Source organism: Petaurus breviceps, unplaced genomic scaffold (genome assembly GCF_028583685.1).
Source record: "Petaurus breviceps papuanus isolate PSGF00001 unplaced genomic scaffold, PetGlider_PUasm1.0 154, whole genome shotgun sequence".
NCBI classification, from domain to species: domain Eukaryota; kingdom Metazoa; phylum Chordata; class Mammalia; order Diprotodontia; family Petauridae; genus Petaurus; species Petaurus breviceps.
In genome coordinates, this window is record NW_027185715.1 from 2,033,153 (window position 1) to 2,053,163 (window position 20,011).

Sequence of the window (20,011 nt, forward strand, 5' to 3'; positions counted from 1 at the left end):
GGGGAAATCAGTCACCCCAGGTGTTTGGGTTGAAGGTTAGAGGGGAACTCTCCCAAATTATTTGGGTTGACACTGGACAAAGAGGTTGGTTTCCCTGGGTAATAGGGTGGGGTTTTCTTTTCCCTTTTCTGACTCTTTGCTCTTTTTTTTGCAGGTGCCCCTGCCCCTCCAGCCGCCACCAAAGCCCCCCCAGTCCCCAGCCCTGTCCTTCGAAGCACCCCTGAAGGGATGGGTCCAACCTGCCCTCTTCCCTCCCTTGGTGGGGGGGAGGCCTTCCCCTTTCCCAGCCCAGAGCAGGGCTTGGCATTGGGCGGGGCAGGCTTTCCAGGCCTGCTTGGGGCCCTGCCTCTTCCCTTGAGTTTGGGGCAGCCTCCTCCCCCTCCCTTGCTTAGCCACAGTTTGTTGGGTGTGTTGGCTGGGGGTGGGGGGCAACCTCCCCCTGAGCCCTTCCTGCCTCCTCCTGGGGGTCCAGGTCCCCCCCTGGCCCCAGGTGATCCAGAGGGACCATCACTTTTGGTGGCTTCCCTGCTTCCACCACCCTCCTCGGACCTACTCCCACCCACTCCAGCCCCTCCCAGCAATCTCCTTGCCTCACTTCTACCCTTACTGGCTTTGGGTCCCCCATCGGGGGATGGGGAAGGACCTGGGGAGGTGGCTGGGGGTCCAAGTGGGGAGTCATTTCCAGGTTTGGGAGACCTGCCCCCCCTCCTGTTTCCCCCCCTCTCAGCCCCACCTGCCCTCATAGCTTTAAATTCTGCGCTGCTGGCTGCCAGCCTGGACCCCCCTGCAGGGAACCCCTCCCAGGTGAGGATGGGGACAGAAAAGCAGTAGGTGCTATTAGGAAAAGACCAGGGAAAGGTGTGCTGGGGAGGAAGGAGGTGTTCATCTTCCTAGATAAATTCTTCCCCAGGGGAAGGTAGAGGTTTGAGTCAATGGCTGAGGGTGGAAGTTGTGGGGGTAGTGCTGCTGCTGGAATGTGGGATCTTGACCATTCGTGACCTGTGTTTCTTTTGACTCAGCCCTGTGTTTTGAGCACCCCCCAACCTGGACCACCTACCTCCAGCGTCACCACGGCAACTACTGACCCCGGGGCCTCCTCTCTGGGCAAGGCCCCTTCCACCTCAGGGAGAACCCCCCCACTCCTCAGCCCTCTGCTGAGTGCCAGCCTGCTGGGTAAGTCCAAGGAGGAGAGATTTCAAAAGTGGTGGCAAGTGTAGGGGGCTGCAGAGTGATCACTGGGGAGACTGCCTTAAAAAGTTGAGGGTTAATGGCTCAGGGTTGGCTTTGTTTGCATAGGGGACCTCCTAACTTCCTTGCCTCATTCTCAGGTGACTTGTCTTCAATGACCAGCAGCCCTGGGACCCTTCCCAGCCTGCTGACCCCCCCAGGCCCTCTTTTCCCTGGCCAGCTTGGGCTCCAGCTCCTCCCTGGGGGAGGCGCCCCCCCACCTCTCTCTGGGGCTTCTAGCCCCCTGACCTGCTTGCTGCAGAGTCTCCAGGTGAGTTTTGGACATTTGCTGCTGTTTTCTTCTCAGGAGGAAGCAGGCAAAGAACTTGGTTTCCTCGGTTATTGTGTGTTGTAGTCTGGGCTGACTGGACTCTCTTTTGCCTTGCAGCTCCCCACTGAGCAACCAGAAGCTCCCTGCCTGCCCCCTGAAAGTCCCAGCCCAACTGTTGAACCAGAGCCTGCCCGACCCCCCCTCAGTGCCTTAGCCCCACCCCAGGGTTTCCCTGACCCCCCAGCTCCGGAGTTGTTGACTGGGAGGGGGTCAGGAAAGCGGGGACGGCGGGGAGGTGGGGGATCAAGGGGCATTAATGGGGAAACTAGACCAGGCCGGGGACGAAAGCCTGGTAGCCGGAGAGAGCCAAGTCGACTGGCCCTTCGGTGGGGAGGACGAGGTGGTTTCAATGGACAGATGGAACGGTCCCCCCGAGGTCCCCACTGGCAGCATAATGGGGAGTTGGCTGAAGGGGGGACTGAGCCCAAAGACCTACCCACTCCCATGGCCCAGCCAGATGAGCTCAAGGTGAGTACAGAGGAGGGAGTTTAATTTCAAGCTATTTCAGAAAGGATCTCTTTTCCTAAATCCACCTCAATTGTTTCAGGTGCCCCCTGGGGGAGTTAGAAAGTCACGCAGGGGCAGGAGGAGAAAGAGCAAGTAAGTGCTTGACCCCCAACAGTGACTTTTGCATCCAAGCCTTTACCTATTTGCATTTGTTTGGAGTTTCATAGCTGTTGTCTTCAAAATGAACAGATGTTCACTTGAATTGACTCAGGAGTCTAATGCCCCGATACAGACAGGTTCCCTTGCCCTGTTGTCCCAGTTTGCCAGCCTCACCTCTTTTGCTGGGAGATTGACCTTATCTCCTTATTCTCCTTGTTGCAGCCCCTCCCGAACCAGCAGCAGCTCCCGACAGATTACCCTGGAGCCTAGCCACATGGCCGGGGTGAGCAGGGGGGTGGGATGGGGGTAGCGGAGGGAGGAGGAGGAGAAGAAAAACTGCGGCTGGGGGATTGATGGAGGAAGAAAGATTGCCTTGTTAGCAGCTGCTAGTGACCTTTTTCACTTGTCCAGGTGGCCGTTCCCTTGCCCCCCCGGCCCCGTCCTGGTCGTCCTGCCAAGAACAAGAGGAGGAAATTGGCCCCGTAGCAGCCATACCTGGAGCTGGACCTGATCCCCACTCTGGGGGGAGCTGAGCCTTGGGAGTCCCTGCCAACCATCTGTACCTGTGGACAGAAGTGGGTAGGGGGCTGTGTATCCCCCCCCTCCAGCCCCCAAGCACAAATGCATTTCCCTCCCCCCATAATCTTGTCCTGAGCCATTCCAGGGGATAGAGAAGCTCACCTCACCCCAAAGCCATGTCACTGATAAGGTCTGGGGGGGTATTTGGCACCTCCCCCCCAGGTACTAAGGGGAGCATACCCTTCTCCAGGTCTTATTTGCTTAAGTTATTTTTGCACAAATGACTCTTTATATTTAATTCGATTTCATTGCCCCTCTTCCCCAAGCCAGCAGGCTCAGTTTACAAACCTGTGAGCCACTGTTGGCTGCTGCCCTCCTTCCCAGCGAAAGGCACAAAGCAATAAGCATCACTCCTTCCACCCCTAGCCCCCTTCCCTCTGGCTCAGGTGCCTCAAAGCACAGACCCCACCCCACCCCACCCCACCTCACCCCCACCGTTTGAAACACATGGAAGCCTCATTTCAGGGTGTAAGCCAGGTTCCTTCCCCCTTTCCTCTGGGGTAAGGGGGGAAAGAGGCCTCCCTTCCCATACACACTACAGTGCCCCCTTTCCCCCATCAAAAATGCTCAGAGACGTTGTCATGACGCTGACGCAAGGATTATGCAACGCAGTCCAACCGGAGTGGCCAGCATGCCCAGCCGTCCAGGGGCTGCCTCATGCCTTTTCTTTTGTAAAGACAAGACCCTTCGGGAGTTTTAATTCTGTTTTGTACTTGCCCTGTGGGGCCTCCACCGCTTTTCTATGGGAGACACTCTTAATTTAACAGATAAGAATATTTTGAAACTCTGGCTCGGGTCCATGCTCATTTCTTTTGTGGGAACAGCTTATATTTAAAATCCTTCCTTCTTCTGTTTTGTTCTGGGAAAGATATCCAAGAATTCTTGCCATCCAGCTTGGTTTTCCCGGACAAGGGGTAGACATGGCTGACCCTTGGTGAGGGTTACCTTGCCAGGAAACAGCACAGGCTATGTACGGCACAACAGCATTTAATGATCAGAAAGTTGTACAATTAGCCACAGAGCAGCTGTGTACCCCTACTCCCACCACATCACAGAAAGCAGTGTTATACATGGGTTAGGAAAATGGCTGTTTCCATGCCCCCCCCCCCCCTTCTCCAGGGGCTTACAGGAGATGCTTCCCCTTGGCCACCACTGTTTAATGTATACAAGAGGTCTACACTCCACATGCAGGAGGTCCTCTCCTTGGAAAGGAAGGGGGGACCTGGAATTTGTATAATTAAGGAAAGAGGGAGCACAGCCAGACTCAAGCTGATAAGTACAGAACACACAAAATGGGTCAGAGACCGCCCCTCCACTTCTGCTCACTTTCCTAGTTTCTTCATTCGTGTGTTGATGCTGGCAAAGTTTCCCTCCACTGTGACCAGGTTCTCCTGCATGGTGGCCTGCACCTAGAAATGGATGACAGGGGCTCAGGAACATCTGGCCATAGCCTTCGAGGAAATACCTTAAGGAGCTGGAAATATCTGACTGGAGAAGGCCAATAAGAGATGGAATGTAACCCACCCCATAATTCTGGAATTGGAAAAGACCTGAAGAGATCATCTGGTTTAACCTCACTTTATAGGTGATGAAACTAACCCAAAGGAATGAAGGGACTTGCTCAAGGTCATGGAGCTAATGGCAGACACAGGACTAATACCACAGTCTCCTCACTCCCCACTATGCTTTGGAAAATGGAATCAGCTACAACTTGTCCGAACCCACTGAGCAAAGTTATGACATGAAGAGCAGAGGAAGAGAGTGCAAAGGGCCTTTCCTTGAAGGATGGACAAAAGAATCTCATCTCTATTGTTCAGGTAGGGGGAGTACAGGGCCAGGCTTTGTTAGAAGACACACACCTGAGCCAGTAGGGCAGCGTTGTCCTTGAGAGAACCAGCGATCATCTGCTGGGTGGTATCTAGATGTGTCAGGAGCTGACCAAACTGCATAGCTGCAATGAGTGAAGGCAGGTATTGGAAGTTGGCAGCCCCTGGGAGGGTACCAAAGGCTCCACTCTGTACCTCCCAAGTCCCTCCCAGTCCAGGCTCCCACCTTGTTCATGCAGCTGCTTGATGGTGACAAGTCGCTGTACTAGCTCAGGAAGCGTGGCAGCAATGGGACTCCAGCGCTGAACTGTCTCATACAACTGATGTACCTGGGAAACGAGAAGGCAGAGAGAAGGGATTCTGAGAGCACAAACTACCAGAGGCTGAGCTACTCTGGCAGCAGCGGTGCATGCCCTCCTGCAGGGGGGACCTCATCTGGCTCATGAAGCACAGAGGGGAAGCGGGGCCAGGCCCAGCAAAAGCCTTCCTCAGCTGATGGCAGTGGGCAGATGGGATACTGGAGGGAAATGACGTAGTGGGGCAAGGAGTGGTTCTGACCTTGCTTTGGGTGTCTGCGTCCTCCACGGCAGCCTTGTGCTTAGCAATCTCATTCACCTTCCCCAGGACACTCTAGAAGCATGAATGATGATAAAGGCAATGAAGACATAAAGGACTCTTACCCCCAGTGCTTAGATCCCTGCCACCTCTCCTGATGAGTACCTGTAGCCGTGCTTCCACCTGATCCAAGGCAGCAAGGTCCAGGGTGCTCACCTTTGCCTGCAACAGCTCCACTGTCTCCTGGGGGAGCGAGGAAAGGGCCAGTGATTACGAATACACAATGGGGCAAGCCCTAGGATAAGCCAGCTTGCAGCCAGTCTGCAAACTGACTAGCCAGTGCTCTTACACCTCTAAAATCCTGATGTTGTATGTAGCTCTCTCCCTGCTTACCATCAGGCAGGATCCCTGCAGACCCGCAGACAAGGGATTCTAAAGGGAGAGATGGGAAGAATGAGCGAGGCCCTGTTCTAAGCATCACCACCACCCTCCACTTTGGCACCCCCAGCTTTTCTTGACTTTGAGAAACAGATTTCTTATCCCCTTAGAGGCAGTTGGTGGAACAGTAGATGGAGTACTGGGCCTAGGGCTGGGAAGACAGGAATTCAAACTTGGCCTCAGACGCTCACCACTGTGTGACTGGGCTTCTGCTGGCCTGCTTTCTCAACTGTGAAATGGGGTTAACAGCAGCACCCACCTCCCAGGGCTGTTGGGAGGACTATTTGCAAAAAGTGCTTTAGCACAGTGCCTGACTACAGGACATTCTATTCCCTCCCTGACCTTCCTGTCCTGGTTGTGAGAAACAAGCAGAGGCTCTGACAGGGCAGGAGAGTATCTGACCTGAGGGTCCTGGTCACAGCGCACTGTTGCCTCCAGCTCTGACAACCGTTTCTCAAGCTCTGCAACCTGTAGTGAAAGCAAGAGTAAGAGACTCTCCTAAACTAGAGGAAGGGGCAGCTCTTCTGTTATCATAAAACAGGAGAAATGGGACACTTCTCCCCAGAATCCAACCCTGAGGTAATTCCAGAGAGAGCCCCCAGACACAACTGCTGCCCCACCCCAATAGAGTTTATACATCCCTGGTCAGTCAGATCCTGCCAAACTCGTCAGTCCAAACTGCTAAACACTGGGAAATGTACAGACAAAAACGTAGCTTAGTCAGAGGACTGCCAGGGAGCAGGATACTAACATTGTTCAGGAGTGACTACTCCAGCTCCTTACCTTGGCGGCCTGGGAGAACTTGTCTTGCTCCGGCCGAGAATGAAGCTCGTACGTGACCAGGCTGCTGTCGGGGGGCGGCCCGGCAGCGTCCCTGCCCCCTGCCCCAACCCCTTTGCTACTCTTCGCTGCCTCCAGTTGCACCAGTAGACGGCTAGGCCGAGGAGAGAAGATCAACAAGAAGTCACTTGGCATGTCGGGCAGGGGCACAGCTGTGACTTCTTTGCAGCACCCTGGTTCCCTCCCCAGTTGTGGCCTGGCCTCAGGGTACCCACTTGGCCAGGGCTCCATCAGGGTCAGTGAGGTTGATTGCAGCGTCGGGTCCCAGTAGCTTCTCTAGGTGGGAGGCAACGAGCTGCTGCTTCAGGACAGCCAGCTGCTTGGCCAACATCACAGGAGTCAGCTTCTCCTCAGCAGCTGACTCTTTCACTGTTGCCTGGGAGGGGGAGAGGTAAGGAAACCATGAGGAACTTTGAGAATTGGGCTAGACTAGAGCTGAGTGCCAGTCACTGGGAGTGGACTGGAGGATCAGTCCTAGACAGAAAATTGGTCAGCTTCTATTCCAGGGCTTGAATATAGTTCCAGGCACCTTCCCCCTCCCTCCCAAGGTCAAAAGGGCAAGGACTGGGGTAGGGGAGGAAGCAGAGCTCCTGGTTACCTTTATCTTCTCCACCTCGGTCATTAATTCTTGAACCTCATGCAAAAGTCGCTGGTATTTCTGTTGGGGTGTCTCCTTCAGCCCTAGTCCCTCTCCGAGCTGGAGGTCATGGATAAAAGAGGGGGTCACATTCCTCAGGATAGGGAATTGCCCAAATCCCAGAATCCAAAGTATATTATGCCCAGTCCAGTATGTCTGGAACAACAGCCAGGTAAGTGGCAATGCCAGCTTAGGGATGTCCCTTTTGATAAGCAGTGGGGTCCCTCAGCCTCAATAACCAGAGGAACACCCTTTAATTGCCTCCCTAGATGAGAAATCCCCCTCATAACGAACCATTTCAAATTCTCCAGATTCATATCCTGTCCTTTTGGTTTTCCCAATACGATCTGAAAAGTCTGCGCGGGAAGAGAAGAGAGAGTGGAGTGGAAGAGTTGTCATCGCCCTCCCCGCCCCCGCCCCTGTCACTGCTTCTACCTCCCAGGCAAGGGGGGGACTTAGAGAGAGTCACTTGTGTCTACCAGAGGCCCCCCACAAAGGCCTTTCCCCAGAAGTAAGCCCAGTCCTGAGTTCAGGAGGCCACTTCTAGGCCTTGGCTCCCACTCTTGCCCACACACTCATTTCATTCTTAATTTTACCCTTATAAACCCCATTGCCTGATCCCACACCCAACTCTGGCCTCACCAAGTCCCTTGGTCCCCACTCTTTTGTCTTTGAATTTGTCATAAGCAGCGTTTGGGTTGACGATGATGTGCTCCACACTGGTACTTGTCAGCTCCTCCTGTAAAGACAGATATTTTAGGCCAAGAGAAGCCTTTCCAAGCCCATCACCCAAAGTCTTCCCCACACCCAAACCATCACTGAATGCCCCTCCTGTGTTTTAATTTTACTTCATCGGGGGAAAGGGGAAAAACAAATTCTTCACTTCGATGCGCCTCCTAGCTCAGTCCATAGAGAGGAAATGAATTTTCCTTTCCTGTCACAGTCTGAATAAGATTTATATGGAAACAAGGGATCCAGTACCAAAGCTACAGCCTTGGTTCTCTGTAAACATCAACCCCTTGCTTCAGCTGGGGACTCATGATAACAGCGAGTATCTCCTCTACTTTCAACAACAAATTCCAGGAGCTGGCAGGGTTACCCAAGCCATCCCATGTATTCTAGAGGTATAAATACTGTATGCCCTCCATTCCAGATCTGCTGAGACCACCCTCTTTTAGTCTCACTCCAAACCTGCTTGTCACAAGGGGCAAGAAGAAAGGGACAACAAGTTACTAGGCTGCTAACTGTTGGAGCAGGTATCAGAACACTGCTGGTATGGCCCAACATAACTTGGAACAAGGGTCCTTGGGATTTGGGGAGTCAGAGGCCATTCCCTAGACCTGTCAGACTAAGGTTGAGAAAGTTAGATGGGACTGTCTTCTGAAGGACAACACAGAAACAGAAACCCATCCAGTTAACATGAACTGGGACAGCAATTATATGCCTGTCCTACAGAAGAGACATCTCAGGTGCAATCCAGAGAAAAGCTACAGCAACTGCCCTGCTTTGCCAGCTTCCACTGGCACAGATCATGGACTGAAGCCAGTTCTAGAATAGCCTCACTACACAGGCAGGCTTTTCCAGGAAAGGGGACTTTGGTGGGGATGGGCTGTGGAACAAGGAAAGGGACTCAGTCTGAACCCCAGAGATGGAAGAAGCAGTTACCTCATTGTAAAACATCTACATTCTGCATCTCTATACCCAGATTCTAAGGCTATCTTAAAATAGGGACAGTGTTTCCTTCCCAAATACTTAGAGGTCTAACATCCACCCCTATAGCACAACAGACTTCAGCCAGGATTAGGATACTAGTTTTACTGTGGGAGAGAGGTTTTTCCCCCTTTTTCCCAACCTGGAGGTGGGGTACAGAGAAAGGGCAAGGGGTGGGAGAAAGGAGCCCTAATCTTTAGAGCTCCATCCTTGACCATATACCCTATCATACCTTAGGGTTAGTCAGAGGAGGAACCAGAATATTAGTGGCAGTTTTTTTTTTTTTTGGGGGGGGGAGGGGGAGTACATTATTAAGGGAGAGAAACACTTAACCTTTTGTCTTTACCTCTTCTCCAGGGGAAGTCATGGGCAGTTATGATGGATAGAGAACAGAGGGTCAAGAGCCCAGGACCAGAAGAAAAGCAAAGGAGCTTTTGAGATCAAAAGCATCCTTCTTCCAGTTCTCTCTGGGATGCTGTGCCCAAAGCACCACATATCCTAGGTACCCAATCAGTGAGTATCTTGGTCTCTGATCTCTACCTGACATGTGCCTGGGAAAGAACTTAAATTAAGGGAATAAAAGTCCCTGAAACACCTAGGAGAAAGTTAAGCATGGAGGTAACTACCTTTTTTCCAGTCCACCCTTGAATCCCCTCTTCTCTTCCCTTGCCAGGACCCTGACCAGCAAGGATAGTAAGATTAAAAACTCTTATTAAAAACTTTTAAAAGGTGACAATCCTTCAGTCCAAGGAGAGACAATTACCTGGGCAGTGGAGGGATTGTTAAAAAAAAAAAAGCCATCCTCAATCTTAGGACATCTGAACAGAGATCAGTATCAACCTGCTACAGGTCTGGGACTGTGAGAAAGTATGAGGCAGAAAATTCACCTGTGATCTTCAGCTGTAGGGCCCTGTCCCTCACCTAGTAGCACTGACAATGAGCCTAGAACATCAGGTGACATTAGCATGAAGAGCCTCTCTACATACCCCCTGGAAGGGGCTGGAGAACAGTGTTGAGGGACAATATGATTTTACATTCTAGGGTCTACCTTAGACCAATGTCCAAAAGGTATATGATGGTGGTAGAATGACTGGGGTTGAAGTCAAGCCAGCTGTGTGGGCAGGAAATGGAAGGATGAGAAGTTTGGTAGATACAAAAGGGCAGAAGCACACCCATCCCATGACAGCACACCCGTTAAAAAAGCAGACAAAGGTCAGGCTTCTTACCAGCTCCTTGCGGTTTCCCCAGAGGTGAGAAAGTCAAAAGAGGTTAAGAGGAAAAGGAATGGGAAATTGGGGGAAAAAAAGACAAAATTGTTATTAGCACATTGTCACATGCACTACATGATACTCTTAAAACATACCGTACCACAGGGCCCCAGGGGAGCTTAGCAAAACCTTGGTAACAGTTAATTACAGATGAGATCCCCACATACTCAAAAAGGATGGGAAAGAGTAAAAGACCCAGCCCTCCCCCTAGGTAACAAGGCTACACAGAAGTTTAGGTAAAAGGGTAATTACTAAAAAAAAAAAAAAAAGTAGAACCCCAGTAGTTAGAGGGTGATGGGTTAGGGAAATGTAGATGAGAAAGAAAAGAGGAACCAAAGCACTTCAGAGCTCAAGGTGGCTTCTCCTCACTTTATCAAGGAGGACAGAGTAGCTCAGAAGGGATGGCTGGTGTGAGGGAGATGCTATGGCGATTCCAAAGGCCTGTGGGCTGGTTAGTCCCTGGCATGAGTTCCCTACTACCCTAGTTTCTGAGGCTTGGGGAGCATGAGGCAGTTAAAATGGCAGTGAGCCCTAGTGAGGGAGGGGAAGAGCAATAGTTGAGGTTAGGCAGGACAGCTAAGGCCAGCTGCTGACAAAGGAAGCAGGAAGACCCTGTCCAACACTTATTTTCTCTGCTGCTGCTAGCACAGTGGGGGTAAAAACGGTCCCTAATTCCAATCCTTTTCTCATTCCCCTAGCCCTGTGAGCACCTAATTTTGGTTATTGCTAAATAACCTTCTTGTTCCCAGAATAAGCCAGCTTAATTTTACTATGATGAGCTAGCAGAGGGGAGACCAAAGTTCAAAGAACGTCAATATCCAACCCCCAAAGCCATGTGGGGAATCTGATTTTTTAATTCCCTTGTGACAAGATCCATTGGGGGGTGAGGAAGAAGGTAACAAAGACAGTTTCTGTAAACCCAGGCCACCACAGATGGTTCCTATCCCCAGGCAATGCTGAATTAGGAATCTCCAGGAAGGCAAAATCTTTCCAAAAGATGCTTCAAATGAAGGGCATGAATATGGGGGTATACATTAGGGATGGAGTGACTAGGGTCTCAATCTCTTCATGTAGTCCAGGCATAGCTATATCTTGACCCCCACCACCACCTCTTCATTCCACATGCCATAGTTACTTCCTCTAATGCCTGTTTTTGGCCCAAGCAAGGTTCCTCCTTTAGACTTAACTGGAGTTCCATTTTCAATTGTCTGAGATGGAGGGGGCAGGGGGAGGTTTCAGTGGTAAAGCCTAGATGGAAAGCCTGCCTAGTTGCTCACATGCAAACACAGAGACCATGCCTTTCTCATCCTTGTCCCAGTGAGATGGAACTGGCTCAGGGAGAGAAGCAAATGGTCATCAGGGAGTAGACTCCCAAGTTCAAATCCAAACCGTGAAGAATGAGCAGCAGGGGGTACAAAAAGACTTGCCGTACACAAAGTGATGGATTAGTTTTCAGATCATTGTCTCCAGGATGTGCCAGAGAGAAAATGAAGTCTTATACATAATTCCCATTACCTGGAATTGTATTGATCACCAGAGAAACACAAAACACTACAGTCACCCTGACTGAAAAGTCTCAGATGTCCCAATCATGGGTGCCATCAAGGACAGTTGATGTAGCATTTTCATATGACTCTGTTCCTCACTCATTCTATTCAATTTCTAAACTCACCAGGAATATTGGACCAAATGACTACACAAATCCTGGGGGGTAAGAGGGTGGAGTGGATATGAGGCAAGTGAATCAAGGGAAGAGGCCAAAAGTTCTTACTTTGCTCTAACTTAGGTATAAAATAAGAGAGATAGAGAAACTATAGATATGCATGGTGCTTAGAGAGGACAGTGCTGGGTAATATAATCTAGAATTTTCCCATATAAAATCAAAGCAAACTATCCATTCTTAAGGAGGGGTACAAAAGAAGAGTTAATTCTAAATCACTGTTTCTTTATTTGAAACACTAGAGAACAAGGTTGAGGCTATTTTTGGAATTAGTAATATATGAAGATGTGTCATGGATAATAAAAAAGACAGTTATACTCTGTTTTAGAATATATGATTCTCTTTCACCTTTATCCTCCAATACCAAAGAGTTAACTTGCTCTTTTGCTTAAATTGATATTAAAATTAGTTTGCAATTCTATGCACACACCAATTGTTCCTCCATTCAGAGGTAGTCCAAAAAATGTGCAGAGCAACTAGAAAAAGTCAATGTTGGAAATGACAATTTCCAGTGGACTTTATACACTCTCTCTCTCTCTCTCTCTCTCTCTCTCCTTCTCCCTCTCCCCTGATAGCTATTCCCCAGAGAGGTTCCTTTGATGCAGGAAGAGGCACTGGCCTCTTCCTATACAGTCACCTGAAGTGATATGACCTTGGTCCAACATAGTTCAAAGCTATTCTTCTCTTTCTATTGGTCTTATTCCGGGCTGGGAAAAAGAAGTGTGATAGTTTCCCATTTTCTGTCCCTCAAATCAATGGAATCCTCATGCCCAAATGCCTTTATAGTCTTTATTTCCTTGTACTACCCTCCACCTGACAATTTGAGTCTAAGATGCTCACATAGGGAAAAGGCCACAATAATCCAATTAAGAGTTCTACATCCAAAACTTGACTAACCATCTTTAAACAGGAGGCCGGCAGGCATCAAAGTCACCCAATCAGGCGTTTATTGGCTTCTGAAATGATTAGTGACACCAAAAGGACAAGGGGCAGTTCACTGGCATGCAAGATGGAAAACAAGAAAGCATGCAAAGTAGAAGCACTGAATGGTCTTACTTGTGCAAACTAGTGTCCAGGCAAGGTGGTAAGGAGGGAGGGGGAAAGCATTAGGAAAAACTCAGATAAGTTCATGTGCATCAACAGTTAATAAACACAATTAAGCATATTCTATGATATCCCCAAACCAAAGAGAGGTAAACAACCTGCCGTTTCTTTTTCGGTGGCTTGAGAACAATCAGTCCTACCTGCCCTTCTCAGAAGCTGAACAAACTGCATAAGCAGCCAGTAGATTGCCTCTCAAGGCACCAGAGTTTACAAAGGGGCAGCATGTTTTCCCATTACCTGGCACTGAGGCCTGCTATGACCCATGTGCTTAGTTAAGAATGTTCCTCTTGCTTCCCTGCTCTCGTAGCTTCAAAAACCATGAACAGAACAAATTCATAGACTAACGTTGAGAACTGACAAGTCAAGTATGGAAGATGAGGCTCACCTCTGGGAATTAATGTTCCTCGAATTTTTTTTTTAATCCTATTAAAAAAAACCAGTCCATGTGTCTATTCTCCTGGAACTTGGGCTGGGAAAACCAAACCTGTGTATGGAGAGCAGTGAAGGATAACGTCATGTAGCTTGGTCAGCTAGGCCCTTTAGTTGGTCTACCACCTTGGGCTCACTCCCATTTTGGAAGGTCATTTCTTGCTGAAGTTGCTTTAATGCACAGTAAGGAACTAGGTCTTTTTATACACAAACCGTGCCCCTACCTGCCTTCTGAGGATAGCAACATTTCCAAGTATACCATAAAGTAGCAATTATACAATTTTGGATACATTTTATTTTTTTAAGCCACCATCTCCATCTGTGGCTTAAGATTACTGAGTCAAGACAAGATTTCTCTCACAATGAAGAAATAACAGAGGTTCTCACTATGGGTGTTACATATGCTAAAACTACTTCTCTATGCCTTTAATCAAAAATCTGGAGATCAAATTAGAAAATACCATCACTGGGGGTAGTGGAATGGGAACTTTGTATGAATCTGTGTGAGACTTCAGATTGAACAGTGATAGTGCTATGTGCTTTTCTCCCATGCTGTATCTTCAGGAAAGTAGGCATACTGGGAAAAGTATGGAAATCAAAGAAGCCAAGAGTGCTAAAGTTTTAATTCATATACATCTCAAGTTACAAATTTAAACCTGAATTAAGAACAGCAGTAAAGCCATTACTCAGCTTCCTTCTCAAACTGTCTCTCTAGGGCCCAAAGGGATAAGCTGTAGCCAGATGCATTAGCTTTATGATGGAAAACATCCAAAGACTTGACTACTCCTAAAGCAGCCAAGGCTGAAACTGAGCATAATTCCTGAATTGTGGCATTATGGTAATGTGCTCAGCACCTCCCACTTATGACCTTTAAAGCGGAGAGAGTTGACTAATCTGAAGGACCTTTAAGAATAGCCCTTATAGTGACAGGTAAGAATAGCTCATGAGCAATAAAAGATGCCTCAGCCACACTCACATCATTCTTTGGACAACTGCACCACACTACATCCATCTCCATATGACTGCAACTTTGGGACATGACATGCAAGCAGCTAGAGAGAGATGCCACAAGAGACACACACCACAGAAAGTGGAGTGGGATAGAAGATAGGTCTGTTTGCAAATCAGGGGCTACTGCCATATGGGAGAGCCAAACAAGGAAAAAGTGGGTATGCCAAGCCACACATCATCAGCCAGCATCCAGCACCCCCCAACTGACCAGAAAACTCCCAGACACAGCCAAAAGACTCAGACATGTATATGTGGAGCCTGCCTCCTGAGGATGGTCAGCCATGCTGTCTTTGTTCATACAAAGCCCAGGCCATTATGGGAATACCAGAAACAGAAATGTGTTAATAAACATAATTAAGCATATTCTATGATATCCCCAAACCAAAGGAAGGGAAACAACCTGTTGTTTCTTGTTCAGGGTAGAGAACAGTCACTGCCCTTCTCTGAGGCTCTCAAGACCTCACACACAGCTTGTACCATTTAATTTGCACTTCTCGAATATGTCTTATATACTCTTTGGGTGCAACTTATTTCTTCTACTAGCTTAAGGGTTGAGGCTGGGTTCCTTGAAGGGAAGGACCATCTCTCTCTCTATCCATTTATATCTTCCTTCTTCTATACTCTACAAAGATCTCTATACAAGGGGGACCTGACTAGATTATGTGCTGTGTTCTCTTCCTTATCTGGGACTGTATACACAGTTTTCCACATACCACCTCTCTCCTACGGACATCTTCCTACATCTCAAAGTCTCTCAAAGTACTGTTTCTTCGCTAAGAAAGTGAATCAATTCCTTCACAATCTTTCTTTACCATCACCTTTCCCAAATCTCTGTAAAAAGCTCCGAACCACAACTTTTCTCTGCCCCATGAAACTCTGCACTAGGTAAGTCACCAGTTCACAGTAAATAGGAATATTGACTGAAATACTGTCTGAAGAAGACATGACAACCTCAGGGAGTTTACAGCATCTCAGGTTTTGTATTTGTTTTCAAACAATAACTAGGTCCTAGGAGTCTGAGTTTTTCCTAACCTCAGTTATTTTGCTCACATTTTACCAGCTAAACTCAAGATCAGAGCTTTATAGATCTGAACTGTCTTGGTATTTCTACTTCATGCTCCAAATTCAATGTTGAGTCTAAATCCTTTGTATGAGCAATAACTCAAAATGCCCTGGAAGTGAGGCTGGCACATCAGCTCTTTGTGGTGGCTTATTAGGGAGGGAAAGGGATGAGACAAGCCAGGAGAAGGGCACCCAAGGAGTGTTGTGGGGTAGTATGTGGTCTTACCGAATCAAATTCTGCTTGGTCGTCCTCAGGGAGGTCGCTGGTTTCATAAACGTCTGGCTCATTTCTGGCCTGCAGGTAGAAGTAACCAGCCCACCTCATGACAAAGTACCCACCGACTCCCTTCCCCACTCCATTTATCATGGCTAACAGAGAAGACAGGATGATTCCCAGATCACCTGCCTGCTCACCTGTCCCTGCTTCACCTAGCCTAGGGAACCATCACAGGGTTGGTGGCTGAAGCAACTGAAACCTGATGGTAGAAGCTGAATGTGAGATATGACAAACACATTGCATTCATCTGAGGGTTAGGCACTGTACTTTTTACTAATCTGAGGAGACAGGGTTGAGAGAGACAGGGACTTTAAGTCTCCTCACTAGTGTCAATGGGGAGAATGGTAAATGTTGTACAACTAGGGGATACATCAAATGTATCTATATAAGATGGAATCTTTTAGAGCTTTAGACAAAAAATTGTAAACCTGATCTGAGAATGGTTCTGTTCCTCCAACCTCATATTCACCATTAGCCAACCCTACTAAGTCTGGCAAAAGTGAAATAGGGAGCAAAGGACATGGGCCATGGTTAGTATGGCAGTGTCAAAGGCCATATAGGCAGTATTTGTTTTATTTTGGTGAAATACAAGGTACAGGAGGCTGGGGGGCATCAGTTGGTGGTAGAGAGGAAGTATGAAATAGAGATAGTCTAGGAGAGGTAGAATGCAATGGAAATGACAGCAGTAAGACAAGAGAGGAAGAAACATTCTTGGATGCTAATGAGTCAAGGGGAAGGGGTCAAATCTTGCATTGTGAGAGGAGAACAAGTTTCTGAGGTATAGGTTTGGGGGTAGGTTAAATGTTAGGTTGTGAGGATGGTCTAAGAAGGCTACAATGTAATGGAACTGGCAGCAGTCTGGAAGAACACAGAAAATAAGAAAACAAAAGGAAAGTGAAAGCTTTCATGGAGATGAACAATTTACATGATAACAATAATATTGTAAAGACAAACCATCTTGAAAAATTTAACAACTCTGATCAATACAATGATCAGCCAGGATTCCAGGGGGTTGATTCCATGCCACCTATATCCTGAAAGAGAGGTGGTGGACCCAGGATGAAAAATAGGACATATGCTTTTTTGGAGGGGGCTACTGTGGGAATTTGTTTTGTTTGATTACTCATATTTTTTTCCTGTTCCATTATAATATTAAAATATAAAGATAGCAAGCATCTATTTTTCTCTCCCTCCAGGCTCTTCTAACCGTCCCCCCCCATGGAAAAAAAAACCCACTTGTAACAAATAAGTACTATGAATATTTGTTATAAGGGTTTTATCTTTTTTTTTCTTCCAGTGGGGAAGAGAGAAAAAAATGCTTGTTAACTGAAAAAAATAAAAAAGAGGAGGAGGGAAAGGAGCTCAGGGATGGAAGACAGGTCCTAGGTGGTCCGAATACTCTCAAGGGGGCTACAATGCAACGGGGGTGGGTGCAGACAAACTGGAAGAGAGAAGACTGGAGGGAAGATCTGACAGCAGAAGAGGGAAACAAATCCTAAGACAAGTCAGAGGGTTTCTTAATCTTTTTTGGGAACACAAACAACTCTGACAGTCTGGAGAAACCTATGAATGCATTCTCAAACTGTTTTTAAGTGCACAAAATAAATACCTAGGATTAAAAAGGAAACAAATTCTATGTAAATTCAGTTATCAAACTACTGAAAGAAAAGAGCTCATGGAACCAGCGGCTTAGGAGGAGGAGGCAGCCGAGGCGAGGCTCCATAGGAGGGGACGGGAAGCCCGGTTTAAGCTGACCGGGCCTGGCGAAGGCCAGCAGTGCAAGCCCTTCGTTCGGCCGCGGCAGGACCGGCGGCCCACGACGGTTACATGACTAGCCCGAGGCTGCACGGGCAATCGGAGACAGAAGGGGCTTGGACTCGGTTCTGGCTCCACCTTCGGCGCTCTTTGCCGGCCGCACCCCAGGGCCAGGGTGGGGGTGGGGCGCCGGGCCCGGGTGAGGGTCCCCGGGCAGGGAGGGGGCAGACCACCAGGCGGCGGGGAGGCGCCGGGGCCCACGCGCGAGCCGGGCTCGAGCCGGCGCCCGCGGGCGGGTCCCCGGCGACGGCCGAAGCAGCGCGGCCAGGGAGGGACCCCGCCGTGCCGCGGGGCGGGGGCTGTCCGGGCCCTCTACTCACAATGCCGGGGAGGTCGGCGTATTTGGGGTCCGCCATGACAGTGGCAGAGGAGGGCAAGGAAGACAGGGCAGGGGGGGTCCGGGGCCTCGGCGGGGCCGGAGCCGAAGCTCTAGCTCTGCCCGCGGAAGAAGCCGGTCGGGGTCCCGGTCCAGGGCTTAGTCGAATGCGGCAGCAGGGGCGGCTGAGGGGCACGAAGTCTCGCGAAAGGACGGCCGGGAGTCGGCGAAGCCGAGAGAGGGGGGGAAAGGACCTCGCGAGAACTCAGGGCTCCTAGACGCTCCCCCCCCCAACCGTGAGGTAGAGTCAGGCGAAAACGAGGCAGAAAGATGAGGTAATGGGAAAAGAGGGCCGATTAGGATTGTGGGATGTGTAGTCACAGGAGAGCCTCCCTTGAACACATTGAAAGAGGATATGTTGTTAGGAGATCATGGATATAAAACGAGAAGGGGCCGTGAAGATCATCTAATCCAGGAGTTCTTAACCAAAAACCAGCCTCCTTTTCCGGCAGTGTGAGCAAGTCAAGAGGCATTTATTTAGCTGCCCACATGGGCAGCTAGACGGATCAGTGGATAAAGCATTGAACCTGGAGTCAAAAAGACCTGAGTTCAAATGCCACCTCAGACATTTACTGCAGTGTGACCCTGGGCAAGTCATTTAACCCTGTTTGTCTCAGTTTCACCATCTGTAAAATGAGCTGAGGAAGGAAATGGCAAACCATTCCAGCATCTCTGCCCAGAAAACCCCAAATGGAGTCACAAAATGTCAGAGGAGACTGGACAACAAGAACATGTGCCCATAGCCTTGGGGGATACAAAGGCAAAAACAGTGTTTCCTTTCCAGTAGCTCACAATCAACGAAAGAGACAATTTCAAACAACTATGCATAAACAAAATATATACAGGATAAAGAAAAAATAATCTGAGAAGAAAAGCACTAAAATCAGGTGAAGTCTATGGGGCTCTCCTCAGAATAATTATCTTATTTTATTTTTTTGCTTTTTTTGGGAGGGCAGTTGAGGTTAAGTGATTTGCCCAAGGTCAAACGGCTAGTTTTTTGTGTTAAGTGTCTGAGGCCTGATTTGAACTCAGGTTCTCCTGACTCCAGGGCTGGTGCTCTATTCACTGCACCACCTAGCCGCCACTAGAATAATGATTTTAAATGAATAAAATCAATGCATAGGATTAAAAAGGAATTCTGTTATAATGAAATTATTTTTTTAAAGGCTCCCTCAGATTTAAAACTGCTGAGCTAGTAAAAAATGTTACCAAACTTCCTGACAGAGAGGTGATAGACTCAGAGTGCGGATTGAGAGGTTTTTTTTTTTCAGACATACCCAATGCTGGACTTTGTTTCACTTGACTGTACATATTTGTTATAAGGGTTTTGTCCAAAGTTTAGACTCCAAACCCTTCCCATTACACAGGAAGAAACTGACCTAAGTAGGTTAAGTGAATTACCCAATGACACACATAGGTATTAAGTGGTTGGTTTTTGTTTGTTTGTTTGTGGTGGCAGAGAACTGGGAACTAAGGAGGTGTCTGTCAGTTGGGAAATGGTTGAACAAATTGTGGGATTCAAATATGACAAAACTATTGTGCTGAAAGAAATGATGAAAGGGGTTTCCAGAGGAACCTGGGAAGATGTGTATGAACTACTGCAGAGTAAAGAGAGCAGAGCCAGAAGAACAATTTCTGCAGCAACAATATTCTAAGGACAAACACCTCGGAAAGACTTAGGAATTCTAATCAGTGAAATGACCAATCATGATTCCAGAGGAATATTCCACCTGCCTCCTAACAGAAAGATAATAGTTGCAGAATGCAGACTGACACACTGTGTATGTGTTTGACATACTCAATGCTAGAATTTGTTTCACTATATCATACATGTTATAAGGGTTTTGTTTTTCTATTTCACTGTATCTATATTTGGGAAGTGGGTATGAGAGGGAGAGAAGGTGGATTTTCTTTTCTTTTTTTTAAACAACTATGAAAGTCTTAAGAACTCTTACCAGCACTATGATCAACCATGATTTCAGAGTACAGATAAAGAAGCATCTCACCTACCTCCTGACAGAGAGGTGACTTAGTATTACAGAATGACTTACACATTTTTGGATATGGTCAATATAGGAATTTGTTTTGCTTGACTATGCAATAGTTATTACAAAGATTTTCCCTTCCTAGTAAGGGGAGAAGTGGGTGGGAGAGAAAATGCATGCTTAATTGAAAAAAATAAAATTTTAAAATAAATTTT

The 20,011-nt window shown here is 48.1% G+C and overlaps 2 protein-coding genes across 5 annotated transcripts; one reads left to right on the plus strand and one right to left on the minus strand.

Annotated features, from left to right (window-relative positions):
* Window positions 1-53: 53 nt before the first annotated feature.
* On the plus strand, window positions 54-3,532 carry MBD6 (methyl-CpG binding domain protein 6). 3 transcript variants are annotated; one of them, XR_011166765.1, is made up of 8 exons: window positions 54-804; window positions 1,020-1,173; window positions 1,329-1,498; window positions 1,616-2,026; window positions 2,106-2,158; window positions 2,387-2,447; window positions 2,576-2,743; window positions 3,315-3,532. XR_011166765.1 is itself a non-coding variant. In XM_069080180.1 (7 exons), exons 1-7 carry the CDS (start codon window positions 229-231, stop codon window positions 2,648-2,650), a joined length of 1,500 nt encoding a protein of 499 aa, XP_068936281.1. In that variant the 5' UTR covers window positions 54-228; the 3' UTR covers window positions 2,651-3,532. The 3 variants fall into 3 exon arrangements, 1 of the variants encoding a protein (XP_068936281.1); XR_011166766.1 differs by having other exon boundaries at window positions 2,576-2,739; XM_069080180.1 differs by having other exon boundaries at window positions 2,576-3,532.
* Window positions 3,533-3,714: 182 nt separating this feature from the next.
* DCTN2 (dynactin subunit 2) lies at window positions 3,715-18,017 on the minus strand. Of its 2 annotated transcripts, XM_069080189.1 has the most exons (15): window positions 17,756-18,014; window positions 15,758-15,819; window positions 15,570-15,638; window positions 7,682-7,778; window positions 7,334-7,395; window positions 7,001-7,099; window positions 6,618-6,778; window positions 6,346-6,496; window positions 5,965-6,030; window positions 5,518-5,556; window positions 5,290-5,367; window positions 5,128-5,199; window positions 4,796-4,898; window positions 4,603-4,694; window positions 3,715-4,152 (listed from the first exon to the last, which is right to left on the minus strand). In XM_069080189.1, the coding sequence occupies exons 5-15, from the start codon at window positions 7,334-7,336 to the stop codon at window positions 4,066-4,068; spliced, it is 951 nt and encodes a 316-aa protein (XP_068936290.1). In that variant the 5' UTR covers window positions 7,337-7,395; window positions 7,682-7,778; window positions 15,570-15,638; window positions 15,758-15,819; window positions 17,756-18,014; the 3' UTR covers window positions 3,715-4,065. The 2 variants fall into 2 exon arrangements, with proteins under 2 accessions (XP_068936290.1, XP_068936288.1); XM_069080187.1 differs by lacking the exon at window positions 15,758-15,819 and having other exon boundaries at window positions 17,756-18,017.
* Between the last annotated feature and the right edge of the window lie 1,994 nt (window positions 18,018-20,011).